General features: G+C 54.4%; 2 protein-coding genes and 1 long non-coding RNA gene across 5 annotated transcripts; 2 read left to right on the top strand and 1 right to left on the bottom strand.

Annotated features, from left to right (window-relative positions):
- Nucleotides 1-804: 804 nt before the first annotated feature.
- LOC147828305 (uncharacterized) lies at nt 805-14,198 on the top strand. 2 transcript variants are annotated; one of them, XR_015450989.1, is made up of 4 exons: nt 805-1,386; nt 8,040-11,234; nt 12,568-12,668; nt 13,416-14,195. It is a non-coding gene; the product is annotated as an uncharacterized LOC147828305 (long non-coding RNA). The 2 variants fall into 2 exon arrangements; XR_015450988.1 differs by having other exon boundaries at nt 8,040-12,668; nt 13,416-14,198.
- Mucl3 (mucin like 3) lies at nt 8,235-10,719 on the bottom strand. The gene is made up of 2 exons (XM_021259446.2): nt 8,872-10,719; nt 8,235-8,381 (listed from the first exon to the last, which is right to left on the bottom strand). The coding sequence occupies exons 1-2, from the start codon at nt 10,717-10,719 to the stop codon at nt 8,235-8,237; spliced, it is 1,995 nt and encodes a 664-aa protein (XP_021115105.2).
- Nucleotides 14,199-16,983: 2,785 nt separating the features above from the next.
- Sfta2 (surfactant associated 2) lies at nt 16,984-22,280 on the top strand. 2 transcript variants are annotated; one of them, XM_021260148.2, is made up of 4 exons: nt 16,984-17,033; nt 21,483-21,743; nt 21,895-21,983; nt 22,119-22,280. In XM_021260148.2, the coding sequence occupies exons 2-4, from the start codon at nt 21,683-21,685 to the stop codon at nt 22,203-22,205; spliced, it is 237 nt and encodes a 78-aa protein (XP_021115807.1). In that variant the 5' UTR covers nt 16,984-17,033; nt 21,483-21,682; the 3' UTR covers nt 22,206-22,280. The 2 variants fall into 2 exon arrangements, with proteins under 2 accessions (XP_021115807.1, XP_004847101.1); XM_004847044.4 differs by lacking the exon at nt 16,984-17,033 and adding an exon at nt 17,310-17,548.
- Nucleotides 22,281-23,258: the final 978 nt, after the last annotated feature.

The following is a 23,258-nucleotide window of genomic DNA, read 5'->3' as shown; positions in this document are numbered from 1 at the left end:
AACTTTATTTACAGAAGCATATAACAGAGAGACTTTGCCGACCTCGGGACCAGAGAACAGTATGTGGGGTATGAGGTAGCAGTGTCTTGGTGTTGGAAATACTCAAAATCTCTCCATTCGCTACTTTGACTATACAATTAATTGTTATCAACCCCAGTTGTTCTGTGCTATAAAATGCTAGAAAGTTTCCCATCTAATTGTACCCTTATACCCATTAGCCATTCTTTTTCTATTCCCCCACCCTCACGTGCTTCCCAGGCTCTGATAATCACTATTCTATCCCCTATTCTTTAGCTTCTACATATAAGTAAGAACTTATAACGTTTTTTCAAAGAACTTAAACATAAAATATTTACTTTTCTGTTTCCGACTTATTTCCATTTCATCCATATCATTGCAAATGACAGGATTTCATTTTTATGGCTATATAATATTCCGTGTATATATATACCCCTTAGAGAAGAGGCTCCCTTGTCCTCCATTCAAGGAAGGACTATGGAGACGGTGTCTCAAAAGAGAACGGAGGTGCTGGTGCTCCTTGCTGAAGCAGAGAAATACCTCAGGAGTGTTTTTAAATGGAAACCAGGTTATGACAACATCCTTCTAAACATGGCAAAGCAGGGTTTCTGAACATGCAGGTACGATGCTGAAGGAGAAGCAAAACTGGACTGGGGATTTCGCTCAGTGGCACTGGACCTGCCTGGCAAGCGCGAGGTCCTGAGTTCGACCCCTGGTACCAAAAAAAAAAAAAAAAAAAAAAAGAGAGAGACAGAAGCAAAACTACCCAAAAGTTGAGAAAGCCGACATGCTGTGTCTAGAAAACGACGCCCAACACAGCAGCCACGGAGGGGAAGGAAAAAGCTGGAAAGCTCCTAGGAAATGCGAATCCAGAAAGCGCCAGACAGGTGCATCAATGAACAGCCACAGGTTTGAAAATGAGGAACACTTCACCCGGCCACTGAACCCTTAGGAAAAGCCACAAGGCCACTAGTACCAGGAGGCAGGACACACAAGGCAGCACTCCATTCAGAAAGGGACGGCATCTAGTAGAACTCGTTGGTCACAAGCACTGACCGGGGAGGGCTGCGAGCCAGTCTGCAGCAGGCAGGCGCCGTGGAGTGACGGCCGCACTTCCGCTTCCGGGCTCCCGCACCGACAGGCGCCAGAGGCTGCAGCCCCCAGCGGTCACGCGCACAGCCCACGGTTGGCGGCTCCAGCAGGGAAACCGAGAAATTAAGAAATCACCAGGGATGGAGGCACAACCATGGGAACGTACTTACAGACGCTGAGGCGAACTCTTAACAATGGTTGAAACAATACATTTTCTCCAACTTCGTTTTCCTTTTTATTTTCTTTTCTCAACACCTAGGGCCTGGAACCTGCTAGGTAAGTGCTCCACCACTGAGCTACACCCCAGGCGCCATAAGGGCCGATTTTATGTACGTTTTATCAGGCTATGGTGGGGTGAGTGCCTCGCAGAGTTCCGTGGGCTCCAGGCTCGGTCTCCAGGGTGGCGCTGTTGGGTGGTGGTGTGGAGCCTTAGGACGTGGACCTCAGCGGGCCCTTGGATCACTGGAGCTGTGTCTTTGAAAGAGATGGCAGGACCCCAGTATCTGTATTTCTCTCCTATTTGCTTCCTGGCCACGGAGGCACGAAGGTTTGTCCCACCAGACACTCTACCTCTGTGATGTGCCACTTCACCACAGGCCCAAAGAGGCAGGGGCAGTTCACTGTGGACTGCAACTTGCAAAACTGTGAGCTGAAGTACAGCTTTCCCCTTTGTAAGCTGAGGGTCTCAAGTGTCTTGGTATAGAACTGGAAAGCTAACACACACCACAGCTTTTAAAAAGAAAATTTTAATGAGCAGGAGAAGGCAGAGGAGGAGGAGAGAAGCAGAAGAAAAAGAATTAGAAGGAAAAGGAGGAGAAGCAGAAGCAGATAGAAAAGAGGAAGTAGAGGGAATCAGTAGCAACCCCCAGGCCAAGCGTGGTGGCATTACCACCATGGCAGCTGCTGGGAAAGGTGACTATTCAGGGCTGTGCTGGTGATTTCTGAGGCAAAAAAGAAAAGGAAAAACTATTCCACGCCACTTCACCGAGCTGGAGGTGAAGAGAATTGCATGCTTCCTTGCAGCCATGGTCTTGAACACTAATAAAGATTCTGAATGTTTAGTTAGCAAGGCCCCAAGTCACTGGTCTGTGTCCACTATCTGTGAAGCATCATTATTTTCTTTCCATAAGAGGTTTCCTAAGACACAAACAGGTGTTAATAGGAAATGTACTATCATGTTTTAATACAGTTGATTTTAAAAACTGCAAGCCAAACTCTAGATAAACTATATTCTAAACAAATGAGTCAATAGGTGTGGAATTTTCCCTTCTTAGGTTCATGTAAGTATGACCTTTCTATTTTATTCTATAATTGCTGCTAAAAGGAAAGTTCACTGATAAAAAATTAGAATTTTAAAAATTAGTTTTGTTTGAGCAAGGAAATTCATCCCCCATAATATCGGAGACTAACTACTGTCTTAGCTTGGGCTTCCCTGACAAATGTCACAGACTGAGCAGCTTCACCGACAGAAGTGTGCTTCCTCACAGTTCTGGAGATTGAAAGTTGAAGGTGGCATATTAAGTTCCTGCAGAGGGCTGTCTCCCTGGCTTGCAGATGAATGTGTTCTTGCTGTGTCCTCACAAAGCAGAGAAAGATTCTGTCTGTCTGTCTCCTTAGAAGGTCACAGTCCTCCTGGATTAGGGTACCATTCATAACTTCATTTAACTTTTTTTTTTTTTTGTATCGGGGATCGAACTCAGGACCTTTCGCTTGTGAGGCAGGGGGTGGAACCACTGAGCTAAAACCCTGGCCTCATTTAACTTTATTTACCTCCTAAACACCTTATCTCTAGAGACAGATTAGACATTAGTGCTTCAGCATATGAATTTGAGGGAGTCACAGTTTAGTCCACACCAGGTACATTTAATTAGTGAGACCTTTTGGGACCAGGGATTTAGTTCAGTGGTTCTGGTGCCTGCCTCGCAAGTGGAAAGTCCTGAGTTCAATCCCTGGTACCAAAAAAAAAAAAAAAAAAAAAAAATTAGTGAGATATTTTCAGAGGAAAGGTTGGCACAAGAAGCTATTATTTAGCCCCTCAAAAGATGTATTTAAGGTCTTTTTGCCAGTCCTATAGGTGGTAATACAATATGGCATGATATTTGTAGTTGCAAATACCAGGAAGAAAAACTGTGAGCAGGAAGCTGAGGGTGCGTTGCTGCCTCTTTTGTAATACTCCCATGGGGCCATTAGGGTCTTTAGGTCACAGGCGTGGATTGCTTTGGCAAAACTTGTGAAGAGATTCACACAGTGAGCGGGGAGTGATCAGATGGAGACAGTGCTCACAGCAGATTACTCCGGCAGCCTCAGGAATGAGGGGTGTGGAAAGGGGGTGGAGCCGGGAGAGATGGGGGCTTTTTCCGGACTGCGGGAAGAGCAGAGCCTTCCCAAGTGGGATCGCTGGAGGATAGGCACCAGGACGCCCACCGGGGAAGCTGATTAAATGCAGACCACTGCCCCGCCCCCAGGTACTGACCTGACTCAGTACCCCAAGACCAGGGCGGGCACCCACGTTTGCTGGCAACCCCATCCAGCCACTTTCTGTGCACACTACTTAGTGCCCAGAATGCCCAGAGAGGAGAATTCGAAAAGGCAGGAGGTGGGGAGACCCCGGCCGGCCAGCAGGGTGGGCTGGGAGCAAGAGCCCCAGGGAAGCGGAGGAGCAGGGAAGCTCAGGAGGGTGGCTCTTGAGATGTGTGGTGGAAAAACACAAGGACCGGAAATGAGGCTGGCATTTCTGCATGCTGTGTCTCTTTTCTGGGTGCCCTCTTAATGGGTGCCTTTCCCTGTGGATCTGAGCTCCCTGACGGCAGCACCTGTAGCTGCTTTGTTCACAGTTTATCCTCAGACCCAGCACAGAACAGAGGCTCAGAAAATTTGCAGAGTATGACAGGACCTCCAACATGTTATTGGAAACCAACTGGAAACGGGTCGATTTCAGAGCAAACACAGGCTGGAATGGCTGTGGCGTGCGTCTCCGCAGCGTAGCTGAGGTCACACAAGAAGCAGCCCACAGAGGCAGGGAGCTGGAGAGCAGGTGCGCAGACTCCCGGAGCCCCTGGGAAAGGGGGGGACCCAGGAAGAAACCAGCCTGGGTTCAGTCTGCAGCGGCCAGAGGGAAAGAACGAGCGGGCCCCGCCCACTCTGCCGCTCCATCTCCGCGGACCCAGCGCCCACTCCCACGCCCGTTCTGCGGCACCTTCTCCTCACCTGGAGCGAGGAGCTTTGTAGGTCCTTGGTGGTGCTTATAGTAACGAGGGAAAACTTGAGACTCTGAAGGGTGGGGAGAGAAGTTTTTCTGCAGGCCAGTGTCCCGCTCAGCTCCCACAGCCCCAGGCCTGGGGCCCCCGGAGTGGAATCCAGGCTGCGTTTCTGAAAGGGATCTTTTATTTGGCTCGGCCTAGGCTTGGAGCCGAGCTCCAATATGGAATTAAGGAAGATATCGAAACTAGGATTTTCAAGTTCAATGCAAACTACTCACCAAGCAGCCCTGACAGCCATCGATTGATAGGAAAGAAAGCGCAGCTGCGGCCCGGTTCTAGTTTGGGGCCAAGGCTGGGGAGAGGGTGGGGGTGTGGCCGCGAGGAGGCCGCAGGAGGGGCAGAGGCCGGGCCTAAAGGGCATAGAGCGGTGCTGACTTGCACCCAGATGAGCAGAAAAAGAGCTCCAGGGCCGGGGATTTAGCTCAGTGGTGCCGCCGCCAGCCTCGTAAGCGCAAGGACCTGAGTTCGATCCCCGGTACCAGAAAAAAAAAAAAGCGCTCCATCATCTTTGCTTCCAGAAAAAGATGGGGATAGGCGGGCAGAGTGGCTGAGGACACAAGAAAGAGTCTCCTTCAGACTCTTTGTCTCAAGGCCCCTATGTCCTGGTTGTTTAGTGGAAAATTCACTTACCAGGTCCCATGATTCCGAAGAGAGGCAGCACCCAGGTGCAGGCAGTGGAGCTCATTTCCTTCCCTTCACCTTGAAATAACTGGTGTGGGAAGTGGGCATCCAGAGGCCTGGGTTCGAGAGCAGAGACACACAGCAGAGGTCTGGCGTCTCAGCGGGACCTGAAGCTGCAAGCGTGTTGCGGTTGCCAAGGAGTGTGGCTTGGGGCAGGTTCTGGGGGCAGGCAGGGTGCTGGGCCAGCGGGCTCCGGCACCCCAGTCTCTTGGCTGAATTTCTGACCCTGCTTGGCCATACTGTGGCACTGATCATTGCCACTTCTAGTCCCTCTTGTGTCTCAGGCCAAGCTCCTTGACAGAGCGGGGTGGGGGAGCGAGGGATAAGCTGTGCGGGGGACAAGATCGTCACCCCCCAGACGCGCAGATGCCCGTTTCTCATCAGGGGCCTCTGTAGCAGGCAGAGGGGAGGAACATGAATTACTGCAGCTGCCAAGGGTGCTGGCTGGCGGGGAGGACGGAGCTGGACACTTCCTGTGTCTCAGCACCTACCGGGCTGGAGGGGACACCACTGGCTGAGGCTAGTGGAAGACAGGAAGTTCAAGGAGCTGCAGGAGGAGACCTGACCCGGAGAAGGGCTGTCCAGCTTTGGCCCCAGCTCCCGCCCAGCCCGGCCATGCCACAGCCTCCCTGGGAGCCTCCCTGGGAGCCTGGGGCCCTGAGGAGCAGAGGGGCGCAGAGGTGCAGCGAGAACAAGCAGCCCAGGGTGACAGCTGCCATGTGACAGCACAGACATGCTTTGCTAGTTTAAGGATGATTTGGTGTGGAGTTGGTGAGAAACCGTGATTTTAGAAGAGCCAGGAAGTGCAGCCTCGCGGTGCAGAGTCACTGGGCTGCTCCCCAGGGAAATCCAAGTCACCCTCCAGGGGGAGGGAAGGAGGAGCCAGAAGACTCCACAAGCCAAGCCCACTGTTCTCCTCATGTCCCGTCCAGGCGCCCTCCTCCCACCGCGGTGGCCCCAGGGACCAGATGCCGGGGTGCAGGGAAGGGTTCCCTCCTAACCTGTCATCAAGTACTTACCCTAATGAAGGTCCTGGCTTGTTAGAGGGCTTCCCATGGATTTCCCGGGGATACTTAGTAAGAAGAAAGTCCCCTGAGGGTGGGAAGAGCCTCCCCTGCCACTCACACCCGCCCACAGGGCTCCATTTCTGGTGCCTGGCAGGGGAATTTGGATGTTTAGGACTCTGGGGGCAGAGGTGGGTTTGGGTTTTTGTTGTTGGTTGTTGGTTGGCTTTTCATGTAAAAAATTAATTCCACACTCAGGAAATTCAATAGCTAGAGGCTGGGGCCAGGGGTCTGTGCATCCCCTCCTGTGTGATGGCAGCTGCCACCCGCCAGTCACCATGTGCCCAGACAGCTGAAGGCCAGGTGGGTCCTCTGCTTCCCTCAGGCTCCTCAGCCCTCTTCCAGGACCTGGATGTTTCCCGTGCCCCAGGGACCTGTTGGGTTGCTGGGCGCCTGGGCCTCCTTTCTGAGACCTATTCTGTTCCCAGCAAAGGGGGACGCAGAGAGACCCTCAGCCTGAGGGAGCCCCACCAGAGCCAGAGAATCGGGTGACACCATGTCAGGCTGAGGGTACGGACTGGGATAGGTGTCCCCTTTCTGCACGAGGGGACACCCAAAGTAGCACATGGTGACCAGTGGCCCTGCTGGTGGATTCCAGGTGGAGTCAGTGTTGGAAGGCCCGAGTGTGGCACCCTAGCCCTCCTCCCTGCGACGGCGCCACCCCGAGAGTGACAGCCAGGCCCGTGTGGGAGGTGGGCAGGGCTCCGTTGGGACTGAGGCGTGGGCACAGAACGGTTGCAGAGCAGGGCTGGTGTTCTCACATAAACAGGGCTCTGGTCGCTCCTCATAAATATTGGGTTCAGTGATTGGGGTATTGTTTTATTTTATCCTGCACTTCCTTGTGACAACTGTTGTGGGTTAATTTTAATTTTCCTATATTCCTGTCTCGGATGGGAACTCCATCTTATATTTCTTTATATCCTCAACAGATGCTATAATGGGTATCTAAACACTGTTAAACAACACATTTGCCCCCTCACTTTGTGATCGTACGAGTAAACTGAGACGGGCTCTTATCTAAACCCAGAAACTGCCTTTACAATAGAAACCCAGCCATCCTCCCTTGGGCTCCGAAGAACTGTCCTGTCCTGTTCTCCAGCCCCTCCTCCCCGGGGCCATCCCTAAGGTCCCAGCCAGAGCTGAACAGTCCGTTCCCCCAAAGATGGGCCTCTGAGTCCTTACTTTATAAATATGTTGCATTTTATTTTTTAAAAAATCCCAAAGAAGGAAATGATCTGTTGCTGTCCTTTCCTCTCTACCCAATCGCTCGTAGGTGAAAGGCTACAATGCGTGAGAAAATCCATAAAGCACACGCAGAGGAAACGCCCAGGGGAGCACGGAGCCGGGCACAGGTGCGGGGCAGATGAACCCCAGGCTAGCTTCTGGTGAGGAAGGCAGCCAGGGTGGGTGACACCCAGGCCAAAAGCAAGTCCCCGCCCTGCGCCCACCCAGACCAGCAGGAAACCCACCCTGACATTTGGGGAAACTGAGATTCAGGAGAAGAGAGGAACCATCTGAATGAGAGATACTTATGATTATTTCCAGGATATTCCTTTCTCCGAGAATAGAGATAGTGGAGAAGGAAGTATTGTAATCCTCTTTTCTGCTTAGATCCGGTTTGGTTTGGTTTGGTTCCATTGAAGAAGGAAAGGCAAGTTTTCTAGGAACTGAGAGACAAGTCTAGGTGACAAAAGACAGTCACATGTGTCAGTCCCGGAGCTGGGAGCCCTGGCCTCATTTTCTCTGCTTCCCCAAATCCCCACTCTCAAGTCAGTGGGACCTGGGGTCGCCCTCCCCGGCCCAGGACTCGGCACCCGTGCTGGTCCCCACCCCACGCGTCCGCAAGGCACCTTCGTATTCTCCATCGTCACCTTCTCCAGGGAACACTTGCTTGTGTTAATAATTCTTTCTTCTCATTCCCCAGAACTTACACCCTTCATAATCACCTCATCCTCCAACCAGTTTCAACTGAGAACAAGGCTGATGTCGGATTAATGCTGTCCACTGTCAGGATTCTCTGCCCTTCCTGGAGTCCAGGAAATAGGAATTGCGAGTCTGACTCATCATCCAGGGGAGTGGTAGAGCCTGGAAGAGCTGGGATTGGGTGCCTGCTAAAAGATCATTGCAGGGAAGGGATCTGTCCCGTGCCCAAATGCTGCTGCTCCATCAAGTAGACTGGGTAGGAATTGGGGCCCTCGTGATCCTGTAGGCCATCGTCCTCCATGTTCCGGGTCAGGGCACGGCGTACTCGAGTCATAAAGGAGACCTGAGATTGCAACAAGAAAGGAGGGATGAGAACCATCTGCCCCATGTTCGCTTTCCTCAGCACCCACATCTCAGGCCTGATTCTGTTCTTCCAGTCCCCGGCCTTTCAGTTTGCTCCTTTCCCAAGATTCCGTCCAAGCTCCCAGCCTTATTCCAGGCCCAGACCCAACACTCTGAGCCCAGACTCTACCTCCAGTGCCCCGCCCTGTCCTATTCTTGCCCTTACACCTGTCTTTCTCACACCTGCAACTCTTACCTCCAATCTCCAGATCCCTCTCTTGCACACCCTTTTTGTCTCAGCCACAGCCTTCTCCCCAGTTCCCACTTGCACATCTTGTGTGTTCATTCCTTTCCCTTACCTTTCACTACCACCCATCCGCTTCCAAGCTCCACCTCTACCACCTCTTTTCCTAGACACACCACTTCCTCTCACTCTGGCCCCTGATCCCTCCTCAATCCTTATTTCATGGACTCATTTCTCTGTCCCTTACCAAGAAGATTAGAACAAAGAACAACAGCAGGAGAATCACAGCCACCAGGACCACAATAACTATGGCCCATGCAGGGAATGAATCGCTTGCCCCCTTCTCTCCAGTGTAGGGGCCTGTCTGTGAGGCACCGCTACTCTGCTGTGGGTGACTCTTACTGCCTGGGGCTTCTAACGTGATGGAGCTGTGGTCCATTCCAGAGGTGGTGAATGGCAAAGAACCAGCCGACTCTTGATGGGTGACCTCAGTTGTGTTCAAATGAGGAGAGGCACCTGATGTGGCTCCTGGGACCTTGACTGTATGTCTTGTAGTCTCTGTGATTGCTGCTGGTGCTGTATTTTCTGGGGTTTTTGTGGATTTTACGAGGATTTTTGTGGTCTCAGTGGTCAGTGTGGTCTTCTTTGGGTACACGATAGGAGTTTTGGAGATCTTTGTGGTTTTCTCTATGGTTGATGTGGTCTCTTCTGGGTGTTCTGTGGACTTTGGCGAGACTTGTGTTGTCTTCTCCTGGGCTGATGTAGTCTTTTCTTGATGATCTAGAGGCATTGTTTGGGCTTTTGTGGTCTTCTCCTGGGCCAATGTGGTATTTTGTTCAAGTTCTTTAGGTGTCACCTGGGCCCCTGTGAGCTCATGGGCCGACGTGGTCTCTCCGCCATGTTCTGGAAGTATTGTGTGGGGTCCTGTGAGCTCATGGGCCGACGTGGTCTCTCCGCCATGTTCTGGAAGTATTGTGTGGGGTCCTGTGAGCTCATGGGCCGACGTGGTCTCTCCGCCATGTTCTGGAAGTATTGTGTGGGGTCCTGTGAGCTCATGGACTGACGTGGTCTCTCCGTCATGTTCTGGAAGTATTATGTGAGGTCCTGTGAGCTCATGGACCGACATGGTCTCTCCGCCATGTTCTGGAAGTATTGTGTGGGGTCCTGTGAGCTCATGGACTGACGTGGTCTCTCCACCATGTTCTGGAAGTATTGTGTGGGGTCCTGTGAGCTTATGGGCCAACGTGGTCTTTCCTCCATGTTCTGGAGGTGTTGTTTGCGCTCCTGTGGCCTTCTCACTGGCTGATGTCTCTTTTATATCTTTCATAGTGTTTGTGAGGGGATTGCCTGAGACAACTGTAGTCCTATAGTCTTCAGCTCCATCTGACTTTTCTGGGCTTTTTGTAGTTTTGTATGATATCATTGTGGCTTGCGTGTTTTTTTCTGAGGAAGATGTGTTTTTTATGTTGGTCTCTGAATTGACTGAGTTGTGAAAAGGAATTGTAGTCTTGTGGGAGATGATGGTTGTATTATTCAAACTAATGGCAGTCTTTTCCACAGGTGTTACGGTTGTAGCTGTGTTTTTTGTTACTCTTGTTTTTCTTATTGTGGACTTACAAGTTGTTTTCCTCGTGGGTGCTGAGGTTGAATGCTGTTGGTTAGGTGATCTTTTGTGTATGTTAGTGGAGTCCACATGATGGTTAGAGGGTTTTTCCTGGATAACTGGCTCCTCTTTTTGCTTGCTGCTGTTTTGTTTAGAAGTGGGAGGAGGTCTGTGGTGAACTCCAGAGCCCTCATAGTCTGCACCTCTGGAGTTGTCTATAGGTTTGGGAGTTGGCCTGGTACGGCGTGTGGTGTTGCAGTGGCGTTTTGACCTCTGAATTTCAGTAGGTTTGGGGAGGTCTGGAGGTCTTTGTTTTGAATGCAGAGCAGTGTGGTCAGAGGGAGCATTATGGACAAGGCCTGGGGTGAAGGAGGATAAGTGATCAGGTGTTGAGGATTCACCAGCTTTCTGAAGTTCTTGAGATGTAGCACCTGTGGAGGGAGAGAAGCAAATAAGAATCTTCCCCCTAAGTTCTTTCCCTCTTCCCTCCATCTCTAGGGTCCCTTGGTTCTCCCAGATATGTCTCCCCAGCCAGTCTCCTCAGAATACCACAATACCTAATACCCATTCTTACTTCCAGCTTCTAGACTTTTTCTCAAACCATGCCTTCTGCAAAAATGTTGCCTCCTTCTGTTCCCATGCCTCCTCCTCAACTCTTAATTTCAAGTCCTTCCGGCATCTTCCCTGGTTCCACTAAGCAGAAAGGACTCATTGCAGTGCTCAAAAATATCTTTATTAATCACTCCATCCTGTCACCTTCACCTTGGCATTATAGTCATTTGGTCCCTGTCAACATCAGCTTCCTACCATGCCTATCAAATGTGAAGTAGTGAGAGCAAGGATTGACCAGTATTTTGCTTTACAGGTGTTCCTTTAGGGCTCACAGACTTAAGGAATAGAATTCCCTTTCCATGGCAGAACTGCGAGGAAAAGGAACAAATATCAGAGTCTCCATCTTTTCATGATGCTCCAGTTGCATTCCAAATGTAATAGTGTGAGAGGCTGAGGTAAGACTTCCGGCAGAATTTTCTGTAGAAATTAGGCAGACAGAAGTTGTGAGTGAGAGGAGTATGAGAGAAATGGCGGATGGGGAGGGGAGCGAGATGGGAAACTTCCATTTTTGTGATGAAATTTAGTCAGGAAGGGGAAATAGATAAGCTGACTTAACCCTTGTGGTTCCATTAGGTTCTTCTTTACGCTCCTAATGCCATCTGGGGACAGATGAAGGGGCCTCTTGACAGGAAAAGACATCTCCTTGGAGGTCCTGACAGGAGTGAACAAGGCAGCGAGGTCTTAGGAGGAACCAACTATGTTTAAGGACAGGGTGTGAAGGAAACACCCCTATCAAGGGGCAGATATGGGCCTTAATTCCACGGGGAAACAACTGGATAGGGCACATGGGACACGCGCTGATATCTGGCAAGAAGAATGAGAACCAGGAGATCCCAACACGTGAGGGAGATTGTGTGGTTATGTAACTGGGATTCAAGTTTCTGTTAGCTCAAGGTGGCAGCCAGAACCTGGGCCCATTCCCAGTTGTGGGAAACCACGGCCCACCCACCTCTCTGCTGATGAGGAGGGTGGGCTGGGGGACACAGGCCTCAAAGGAAATACGGGTGGGACAAGAAGAGGGTGAGGGCCAAGGAGGAGGCCTCGCCCTTGCAGGGAGGTGAGGTTCGGGGAGAGAGAAGGGCTGAAATCTCAGGCTTTCACTCCACTCTGCCAGTTCCGTTCTCTGCTTCCCGTGACAGCAATCCCAGTAACAGCTGTCACTTCTCAGGCACCTTCTCTAAGTGCTGTAGTGGATCTGGACTGTCCCCCAAAGCTCATGTTTCAAAGGTTTGGTCTCCAGTTGGGAGGTGGTAGAACCCTTAGGAGATGGGACCTGGGGCCTGCCTTCAGGTTGAAGAGGACAGCGGGGCCCCAGATGTGCGTTATTTCTGACCATGGCTTTGCTCTGCCACGGGCTCCCAGCATAATGGGCTTCCACAGGCCCACAGCAGAGGTGCCAAGGGCTCATGGACTCAGCCTTCCAAAACCATGATCTGAAATCAACCTTTCCTATTTATAAGTTGGTTATCTCAGGTGTTTTGTTACAGTAATAGAATGCTAACACACTGCCAGGTTCCCTCACAGACTTTCTTTTTCTGGATTCCCCTCTTTGGTGACTATCACCTGACCCCAACAAGGCTCCTTGGAAAATGTCAACTTCTCCTGACTGGAGTCTCTTGGAGGAAACATAACTGTACATAGTCCTCCAGCAATAGTCACAGCCAGTCTTTCTGAGCCATTACTACTGAGGCAGGCAGGACAACAGACACTAACGCATTGACTTCTCAGGAGCCCACTGTGGCTGAGAACTATCTACTATTCTCCCAGTTTCCTGCATGAGGAAACAAGGCTCAGAGTCGTTAAGTCATCTCCTCAAGGGCAACCAGCAGGTAAGAGGTGAACCCAGAATCTGAACACACGTTCTTGACTTCCAGGCGCACTGTCTTACGGGCTAAGACCATAGCAAACACCTTATAAATCAGCCCTGTCTCTTGGGAAAGGAAGGACACATCTGTAGAAGCCCTAAACTGTGCTGTTCATATATCTGTTTACTTCATGTTTTTCACAAACCCATGCAACAAGAGGTATGAGCTTAGTTTTTCGCATGAGGAAAGGATATTCAAAGGGCATAGTACTGGGTGTGGTGGCGCTCAGGAGGCTGAGGCAGGAGTAGCACCATGAGTTCGGGGCCAACCTGAATTACAGAGCCAGACTCTGTCTCAAAAAGCAATAATAATACTTAAAACAAAGAGGCAAAGTAACTGGCAGTCAGGCTTCATGCTAAGCATGCCAAGGGACAGACAGGCTCCCCGAGGGCTTGGTGAGCAGGCGGCACACAGCGGCACAGCCCAGCGGCCCCGCAGACCCAGGCCGGCCGAGTCCAGGCTCTGCCGTCCTCAGCTTTGCTTCTGCCCAGACCATTCCGCTGGCTGAAGCCCGAGTCTTCAGCTCTCACCGAGACTGGCGTCAGTGTCGCCTGCAGAGCTTAGGTGCGACGCAGAGGAGAGCTTCTGAGGTGCGGCTGAATCTGAACTGCGGTCTTTGAAACTGTTTCGCGCCGCGCACTCCCCCTCACCCCCTGCTCCGCTCGCGCGGCCCCCCTCTCATCCGGGCCTCCCGCCGTGCTCTGTCCACAGCCCTCCCGCCCGCACAGCACGCGGGAGACTCGGTTCAGCTTCCCTCACGCCGGGACTCCGATCGATGCGTTCAGGGCTGCACCCCAGCCTAGAGCAGCGTCTGGCCCATAGGCGGCTCCGCGTGCTCATTTGCTGAACAGACCCGTGAGAGGATGCTCAAGACTGGGAAAGGCCGGGGAAGCCCTGCCAGCTGTGCGCGTTATCCAAAAGCAAGCACGTTCGTGAGTCCAAAGGCTGCAAGACCGAGCAGTGACGTCTGCGAAGTGACTGAAGTGAGCTGATGGTGGACAGAAGCCTCTGGCCCGCCAGAGCTGGAACGCCAACTGCCCTGCCACAAACTCAGTCAGCAACTGGAGCCAGGTCACAGCTCTTAAAATCCCAGATTCAAATCGTGCAGTCGTGGACCAGAGATGGTAAAATCTGGAGTTGAAGTTCGGGAAATTTCTTGATTTGATCTTAGAATTCAGGCTAACTCGGTGACCAAACCCCAGGATGGGATACCTGTCTCTCCCCAGTAGATTTACTTGGTGGCAGTTTTATCTCCCTACAAGGCTTTTATCAGGGGATCTTTATTTCACTTACAGCAATAAGGGCCTGGAAAGAACTGTTTTGGCCACTGAAGTATTTGCAGGTAGTGCAAAAAGTAAATTGTGGTCTTAATGTAAATAGCTGCTCAACCTGGATTTAAAAAATAAAAACAAATCTCACAACATCAAATCTGTACAATTCCAAAGGTCTCTTCCATCAGCTCCCTTTGCTTGTTTGAAATGTCAGACATCCTGCTAAGTGAGTCATGCCTTGGAGTTCCTGTCAGGGAAGCCTTGTCAAGACATTATTCCTAGTGTTTCTTGCTCTCCCGCCCCTGACAAAGTAGCTTAACCCACTTGCAATAATGTGGAAAAATAACCTGGGCACAGTGGGACATGCCTGTAACCCCAGCACTCTGGGAGGCCGAGGCAGGAGGGTTGCAAGTTTAAGCCCAGCCTAGGCATTTTAGCAACTGAGCAAGACCCTGTCTCAAAATAAAAATAAGACATAAAAGGCTGGGGGTGTGATTCAGGGCAAAGGTCCTGGGTTCGATCCCCAGTACCACAAACAATAGTGATGATGATGAGGAGGAGGCGGATAAGCACTTGTTAGATGTCTGCAGTATGAGCTCAATATGTGGGGCTTTTGTTTTGTTTGTTTTGAGACAGGTCTCCCTGTGTGGTTGAGACTGGCTTTGAACTCACTATGTAGCCCAGGCTGGCCTCAAACTCACAGTGATCCTCCTGCCTTAGCCTCCTGACTGCTGGGATGACAGGTGTGCTCCACCACGCCCAGCTCTGGGCTCAATATGTGACTTAAAGCACAGATAAAGGTATAAGAAAGGCTGGAGGGAAATGTACCGACTGCCTGGGGACAACAGGGTATTCAGAGAGTCTATGCTCTTTCGATTTTCCAGTTTCTACAATGAGCATTCATTACCTTTGTCAAAAATATGAAATTAAATAACATTTATGGTACAAAACTGTCCTTTTGGGGCCGGGATTTAGCTCAGTGGTTCCAGTGCCTGCCTTGCAAGTGCAAGGTCCCGAGTTTGATCCCCAGTGGCCCCCCCCAAAGCAAAGTCATGAAAAGCGGGTCCCCTCAGGACCCAGCTCCAGCTCCCTGGGCTGGCTTAGCTGGTTTAAGGGACTGGGCTCAGGGCAGATGCCAGGGGCCCCCAAGACCGTCTTGCAGAGGGCGTCACTTCTCCAGGCGCCCTCTTCCCTCCTGCCCCGCAGAGGGTGGCGACACTGATCGTGCCCCAAGCAGTGTATAGAAGTGGGCCCAGCTGGTGCCAAGGCCAGAGCAGCTCGCATCCAAATTCCGTTCCCACAACTAAAACCTTCTGACCAGAAGGACAGTGTTCCAGTTACAACCACATATTTGGTCTGTTCTGTTCCTAATTCCAGAATGCTTTGTCTTGTCCTTTCTGTGCCGTGTTTACATTAATTTCCATAGAAACTGCACGTAGCTCGCCTTTGCCCCAGTTGATTGCCAGCAGAAGTCAGTGCCTGGCCCCGCTTTCCCTCTGTCCTGTCTGGGCCTGCGTCTTACACCGGCCGGGTGGGGACTGGAGAGTGACTGCAGGGGGGTCCAGCATTGCCTGGCTCAACGCCCGCCCGGCCTCTCCGCCTTCCAGCAGGCGCAGCCCACAGAGCCCAGGGCAGCTCCCCGGCTGCCAGGTCCTGTGCGAGCTGGGTCACCCTTTGCACCCCCTGCTCCGGGGCACAGGCCCAGGGGTGCCCCTATACGGGGGGGGCACAGACCCTGGCCTCGCCCAGCCCCCAGTCTGGCCCCTCCGCCCGGCCCAGCCCTGCCCTCTCCTGACTGGACGAGGTGACTTGGACTCCTCTCTGTCCCTGCTTCACCCATCAACTTCCCCACCCCATGCCACCTACGAAGCGGACCTGGGAGCCGGAGGATGGCAATGTGGCGAGGGAGGCCAGGTCACAGCGGGCACCAGGAGGCCCAGGGACCCTGGCCACAAGCCCGGGGCAGGTGCAGAGTCAGGCGGCTCCGTGTTCCACCCAGGAGGCAGGCCGTGGCATCCCCGCCTGCCACTGCAGCCTGCGTCTCTGCCTGGGCCCCTTCACTTCTCCAGGCTCCTCAGCTGGAAGATGCGGATTACTGACCACCTCGGTGAGGAGATGAATTGAGCTGCAGCATCATGAGTGTCTTCAAGTTCTTTTTTTTTGGTACCAGGGATTGAACTCGGGACCTTTTGCTTGTGAGGCAGGCAGCAGAACCACTGAGCTAAATCCCCGGCCCATGTTCTTCCAGTTCTTTGTGTATAGCAGGTGCTCAACCAATGCCAGAGCTCTGCCCCTGCCAGTTAGGGCTGCCAGCCCACCCCGTGCCGTAAGCAAGCTCGAAGAAGCCCGATCCTGAGGGAGCCCTGCAGGCCACATCTCAAGGAACACAGCGTGGGCTGGCTTGCGCCTCCTACATGTCCCCTAGCTGGCAAACTTGAGCAGTGAGCACTCTGGGCAACTGTACGCAGCACCTCCATGCCTGCCATCCTTCACTCACCTCTAGGGTTGGCCATCCAACCCAACAAAACCAAGGGAAGAGCCGCTCTGACGTCCATCCTGCTACAATGGGGACCTTTCACCCCTGAGGGCATCTTACCTGCCGCCCAAGGCACTAGAAGGAGGAGGAGGAGGCCAAAAGTGGAGCAGAGGCTATGGCGCAGCTGGGCCATGTTGGAGCTGGGCACTTGCTTGGGACCAGGGGCTGGGACCCTCGTCTTATATGGGGCCGGGCTTGACGTAATGGGGCTGGGGCCCTCACGACTAAGCCTTAAGCAAATGGAGCCGCCCCACCCTGAGAGCCCTCTGATAAGGGTCCCTGAAGCTGCCTGTCACGGAGCCAGGTACCTGGGTGCCGCTGTGGGCTGGGAGGGTGGCTCCTGACAGGCCCTGGAGGGGGACTGGCCTCGCGCGGCCTCCAGGGCTGGGGAGAGTGAGCCGGCGAGGGCAGGGCTGCGGGGCGGGCGCGGGAGGAGGCTCGGGCCTGGCTGGTGTCCAGGTCCACACCCGGTCCTCACACACGCGCTCTCCTCTGCGCTGGGTGGAGCGGCCGCAGGACCAGGTGAGAGAGCACGGCTCTGGGCAGGGAGGGAGCCCACGCGCGGGCCGCGCGGGCCCAGGAGCCGCACAGGGGCTTCAGGCTCAGCAGGGACGGAGGCGAGGCTGAGGGCACAGCGCCCCGCAGGCTGGCCCTGCCGAAGCCGTCTCCCCGTTCGTCTCCCCACTCGGAAAGGTAGAGGCTCCCGCGCCCCTCCCTGCTCACTCCCCGCCCACAGCCCGCGCTCTCCCGGGCCGGCCGGCGCAGGGCAGGACAGGGAGTCAGAGTCGGCGCTGCTCTCTCCGGTGCTGCTGCTCTCCCGAGGCGGAAAGGAAGCGCCTGGGTGCCGCGGCCTCGTCCGTGGCTGCTTCCCCGCGGGGAAGCCGGGCGCTGCGGCCCTGGCCGAAAGTGTGCAGCGGAGGGAGGGGCAGCCACACCTCGGGCTGGGCACCGTGCGCCCGCGTCACGCTGGCGTGACTGGTCCCTCGCCCCGGCAGGGCTGGGCCGGGAGGAGCAGTGGCAGGTGCTCATTAACTCAGGTAATGGGGGATTAATGAGGCTGCCGGGTCAGGCCGAGAGGGACTGCGCAGGAACGCAGCACCAGGCGCCTCATGCAGCGGGACAGGGACGTGCGTGGGGCACAGACGGCCCCTTCCCTGCCGCTCCGTGGGGCCCAGGGCGACTGACACCCCTCTCTGCACAGCCCCGTCCCCTCTCCAGGGACCCTGCCTCTCGGGCAGCGGTTCTCTGTGAGGACGCTGGGCCATTTCTGGAGGAGTCTGGGCAGTCGGGGGGGTGCTGCTGGGGCCAGGGCTGCGGGTGCTGTGAGCATCACACGATGCTGGAGCGGCCCCGCCCCGCCCGAGAACGGTCCAGCCCAGTCGGTCAGCAGGCCGAGGGGAGAACTCTGCACGGAGCACGGCCCGCACAGGAGGCGCCCGGGCATGCGGAGGCCAAGACGGCCGAGCTGTGGCCGGCAGAGGTGGGCCTGACTCAGCGGGGCGCAGGGCGTCCTGAACTGCTGAGTCACAGCCGAGGAAGTTGGCACCGTCTCCCCCGACTGGCCCAGCACCTGCTCAGCGACAGAGCCCAGACGAGCCCCGGGCGCAGGCCCCCTGAGGGCTGGAGTCCCCGAGACCCCGACCTGGCCCTTCCTCAGCCCCCCAGCCCCCCAGGACTGTGCCACAGCAGCGGCACTGTGTCCCCCTTGGCACTGAGGGGCGCCAGGTGGGCCTCTCCTTCCTGGGCCCTGTGCAGCCCCTTCCCACCACGACCCCAGTCCCTGAGGGGAACCGGAGCCTGTTGTCCCATCTTCTCCCCACTCACTTCCTGCCCCCAGACCACCTGGGTGGGGAGGGACAAGCTCCCCGCCAGGACCCTGCACGGAGGGAGCAGGATCGCCGCAGACTCCACACTGCACGGGATTGGGAGGGTGCTGGCCAGTGTCCCCCTGCTCCTGTCCCCCGCCAGCCGCTGCCCAGAGGGGGCCTGGCCAGTATTTTATGGGGAGGTAACCCACATTAGGGTGTTTAGCCAGGGCCACACATGGCGCAGTGGAGGAAAAGTCCCTGCCACTTCAGATCATCGGCACTGTGGCAAGGCACAAGGCCTTGCCTGTGGTTTGTGGTGGTAAAAACTGCCAGTCATTATGCATGGCACACACTGCTTGACAGTGATAAGGAGCAGCTGGCCTATGATTTACTATTCCTTTCTCATTAGAGTGTGGTCCTACTGATTAAAAAGAAAAAAAACCTTCCGTTACGCCAGCTCTCTGGGAGGCTGAAGACGGAGGAGGCTTGAAGTTGAAATCCACCCTGGACAACTTCCCGACGTAGCAAGACCCTGTCTCAGAACAAAAGGAAAGGTCTGGGGATGTAGTTCAGTGTGAAGGCCCCGGGTTCAACCACAGTCCCTCCGGCCCCCGCCATGGTTTACTGCACAACAGTATGCATTTGCCGGCAGCAGCCTCCCGCCTGTCATGTTTTCCTGGGTTACTTTTGTTTTGTTTTGGTACCAGGGATCGAACTCGGGACCTTGTGCCTGCAAAGCAAGCAGCAGAACCACTGAGCTAAATCCCCGGCCCCATGTTTATTTTTATTTCCTGCCTGTGAGGGAAGTGCTCTACCACTGAGCCCTTGCCCGGCCCCAACACATTCCCTGAGCACCAGAGGCTGCCCTGAGGGACTGACCCATCCACACTCCAATGACAAAATTACCTGGGGACAGAGTCCTCAGAATGCTCCCCATCATGAGGTGTCATGTGACTAGGAGTACCAGGGACATGGTGGCCACTCCAGCCATTATGGTGGCGGAGCCTCCTGAGATAGCCATGCTGCATGTGGAGTCCACCCTTGGGTGGTGCCAGGCCCGCTGGGTGGAGGGAGGTCCTAGGACAGCTGGAGGGGACCCAAGAGAACAAGGCTGACATCACATCCAATGCACCCACCCTCCCTCAAAACCTTTGCCAGGCTTTGGCAGTAGCTGAGCTGATTCTATGAAAATCAAAGCACTGAAAATGGCCAAGACAACCTTAAAGAAAAGTAAATGTGGAGGGCCTGCACCGTCAGAGCTCGGGAGCCACAAAGCTCCATCAGGCCCCGTGGTGCCGGCTAAGATGGGAGACACAGGCCAGGAGGGAGCTGAGACAGACACCACACCGATGTGCTCACCTGGCTCAGTAAAACTCCTCACAACTTGAGGGGGTGTGAAGGGAAGGTCTTTGAAAAGAATAGTTCTGAGGTACCTGGCTTTTCATAAAGGGAAAAAATTAATCCTGACCTCTGCTTTACTCCAAGCACAGAATTAATTTGGAATGGATCTTTGGAATGGATCATAGGCTTAAATTTGAAAGCTAAAATGGTAAAGCTCCCAAGAGCATGAAAAGGAGAATACTTTCATGACTTTGAAGCAAAAAACAAAACAAAACAAAACAAAACAATAAAATCAGTGCGTTAGGCAGGCATAAAAGACACCAACCACAGAGCAAGGGTGCTGCTCCCCACGAGGGGCTGGGAGCTTCCGTTACCACTCAGCACAGGAAGCCCCGCCGAGCCCTAAGAAGAGCCTGAGAGCTCTCCAGGGATGGGTGGGGAAAGAAACATCCCTCCACTTCGGAGAAAGTTCTGAAGTGCTTCCAGGAACAGAGGCGCTGAAGCCTGAAAACCCCAGGGGTCGGAGAGACCGTGAGAAACTTCCAGAGATGGTGGGGAGACCTCCGTACACTCAGAGTTCCCTGGTGGGGTCTGCTGAGCTGTTGGACAAAGAAAAGCAACGGGGTGGAGTTTGAAGAGTTGGCTGAGTCCAGCGTCCACAGCTCACCTGACTCCTGCAAGTCCAGGAAGGGGAAGACCCTCAGGCGACCTTGGGGCAGGGCGGAAGGCTGGACACCCGAGCCACCTTCGGGGACAGTGCAGACAGCCCTGAAGCTGGCGAGCTGCGCCTCCTCCAGCAAGTCACGAGCTCTGCCTGCATCAACGCCCACCTGTAATGTGGGCAAGCAGGGACCTACTCCGAAGGGCTGTTACGGGTGCTCAAGCAACACCCAGCACACGGCCGCTTTAGCTGCGGTCCTGCAGAAGGGAGGACACGAGCCCGGAGTGGGGTGCCCCACGCTTGCCTCAGGAAGACCAGACGCCCCAAGCCCTCCAGGCCCTCTCTTCTCTCATGGCTCCTGTGTCTGCTGCTCTTCGCCCATTTTCCTTCTGCTGAGGTTTTGCTGCTCTATCGCACAAGTTCAGGCTGCAGACGATCTTTCTCGCCCATTTCCCAGTGCTGGCTTTTTGCTTCTCCCTGGCTCTGCCCAGTGCCCTCTGCCTCCACTGCTCTGCGTTTGGTTCCCCTGATTTTGGGACGAGGGAAGAGGCAGGCGGGAGACACAGGGCCTGTGCCCTTGCAAGTGAGGGGGTTTATAGCACTGTCAGCCTGTTCAGCGCGTGTCCGGCATCATGCAGGTCGGGCTCTAACCACTCCTACAACCTGCTGGGCGATCTTAGCAAGTCCTGAGCCCTCTGCACAGGGGCCTCAGATTCCTAGTTCGTAAAGAAGGGCAGTAAGCTCGGGCCCACAGCCATTACACACCTGCCTTCCTGCCTGCCCTTCGGTGCACCTGATACAGGTCTTGGTGGGGAGTCCCCAGTGTTGCCTTAGATGGGTGTGAAGGGGTGGGGGTGTCCACCCAGAATCTAGGGTGTATTAGAGCAACTGAACTTTCAAAGGTGAATGTTTCTTTTGCTAGGTTTCTCACCTAGAAAGTCACCAGGACTGAGGGAGCAGGACACGGACTTAAGTGAAATTTGGCCTAATCCACCCCTCCCTGTTGGACCCACATTCCTGAACCCTTTGGTGGCAGGAATGACAATTAATATAGTTAATAATTAATTCCTAAGAGCACTGAGAAGCCCAGGCTTGGGCGGGGCCCAGGCACCTGCAGGCCACTTCCCTGGTCCCCTCCGTTCTCCCTTCCCCTCTTCGTAGGCCCAGGCACCAACCCTCCCCCAAGCCCGCAGACCTGGGCCTGGGTGGGGCACAGAGCTGAAGAAAGGGGCCCTCCCTCCACTTGCTCCAAGCGCCCATCAAAGCCCTCTCCTTGGAGGGAGAACCAGGACGTCCGGTGCCCGAACACTGGCGCCAGGAGACTTCAGACACCTCTTCCCACCAGAGACCTTGGGGCGACCATGGGATCCCAGCTGCTGCTCTTCTTCCTCCTGGCCCTCCTTGGCAGCTCGAGAGGAACAGGTGAGCACTGGAGCAGCCCTGGGCCGAGGAAGGGTGGCGGAGGTGTGAGGCCTGACCTGGAGGACTTGTGCTGAACCCCTGCATAGAGAGCTGAGGGCAGCAGGGCACCTGGGTCCCCCGAGGGTCCTGAGCTGCACTTTTGGACCCCCAGGGCCAAGTGTGACTCTGAAAGTCAAGCTGAAGGAGGCTTCTCAGGCCAGCGTCTCCCACGACTCCAGCCTCCTGGAATTGCTCAGAAAGGTAGTTCTCCGGAGGGGCAGGCGGGCTGTTTCTGAGTCACCTGGGTCTTGCTGATTCAAGGGGTTTTGGCTGTCTCCAGGGGCCAGAAGGAGGAGCCTTCCTATGCCTCACCTTCTGTCCCTTTCTGCTCCCCAGCTCTGTCTCCTCCTCTGCCTCCCGTCAGGGACCAATGTCACCCTCCATCATAAGGGACCCCGACACCACCTCATCTGCAAAGCCTGAAGCTGCTGTGGGCCATGCTCAACCCACCTTCACCAGGCCTGCTGCCTGCCAATAAATGTGCTCGTCAGCAGCTGACTCGGGTCCCCGAGCACAGAGCCAGCAGGAAAAGCGAGAGGGCTCCCCAAGTCCCCGACTGGACTGGCCAGCACCAAGGAGGGCCTGGTCCCACACCACAGCGGGAGGCTGGGGATTTGATTAACTGCTTGGGAAACACACACACACACACACACACACACACACACACACACACACACGAACAGACTTTCACCTGAAGAATCAGAGCTAAATCCCTGGCCCTAACCCTGGAATGAAGGAAAGTAAGTTATCAAATTCCTCCTTTGTTCCAGGACTGCTGCTGCCCTGCCCTGGTGCCTAGGGTGATCCTGAATGCAGCAGGATAGGTACCCTTGTCCCATTCTACAGATGAGGAAATCAAAGCTTTGGCCTGAGTCCAACAGCAACGCAGATCAGGCCCTAGGCATGTGCCTTGGTTTACCAAGGTTTAATTTCATCCTTCTTGACTTAAGCTTGGGGCTAGGGGCTCAGGGACTCCAGACAGGGATGCCGCTGGAAGAGACACCCCCAGGACAGTCCCCCAACCAGGGATTCACACCAGCAGTCGGGGTGGGAAGTGGGATGGGGACAACTCAGGGGCACAGCAAGGGGTTCAGGGATGAGAGGTGCCCAGCCTGGTCCAAGTGGTAGAGAGAGGGCAGCAGCTGAGCTTGTGGCAGCTGGTGACATGAATGTGGTTACACAGGCTGAGTCTGAGTGGGTGAGTTTCATCCTCCCCAAGCCTCTATGCCCTCATCCGCAGAACAGACAACAACAGTGCCTGTGTGGGGGACTGTTGTGAGGGTCTAGGGCCAAGCTTCCTGGGGACAAACCACAAAGCCTGTCATACAGGGAGGCAGCCCTGAGGGTGGAAACCCATCCTGATGCCTAAGTTCTAGTCTCAAAAAAAAACCCTGATGCCCTGGCCACGTGGGGGAATTAAGATGATTGCTCTGTCCTCCCCAGCCCCCACCCCAGTCCACCATCCCCATCCAACCA

Source organism: Heterocephalus glaber, unplaced genomic scaffold, assembly GCF_053883595.1.
Source record: "Heterocephalus glaber isolate CG9 unplaced genomic scaffold, H.glaber_assembly_v1.0 deba00001141, whole genome shotgun sequence".
NCBI classification, from domain to species: Eukaryota; Metazoa; Chordata; class Mammalia; order Rodentia; family Bathyergidae; genus Heterocephalus; species Heterocephalus glaber.
Note: the sequence above shows the minus strand (reverse complement) of the source record. Positions and strands in the feature narration are given on the sequence as shown.

Bases quoted from the DNA above. Each gene is read 5' to 3' on its own strand.
- Mucl3 (XM_021259446.2), bottom strand. From the start codon at position 10,719: ATGGAGGGAAGAGGGAAAGAACTTAGGGGGAAGATTCTTATTTGCTTC. The intron at 8,382-8,871 runs GTAAGGGACAGA...TTGCAATCTCAG, and splicing joins TCTTTGTTCTAATCTTCTTG to GTCTCCTTTATGACTCGAGT.
- Sfta2 (XM_021260148.2), top strand. From the start codon at position 21,683: ATGGGATCCCAGCTGCTGCTCTTCTTCCTCCTGGCCCTCCTTGGCAGC. The intron at 21,744-21,894 runs GTGAGCACTGGA...TTGGACCCCCAG, and splicing joins TGGCAGCTCGAGAGGAACAG to GGCCAAGTGTGACTCTGAAA. The intron at 21,984-22,118 runs GTAGTTCTCCGG...TCTGCTCCCCAG, and splicing joins TCCTGGAATTGCTCAGAAAG to CTCTGTCTCCTCCTCTGCCT.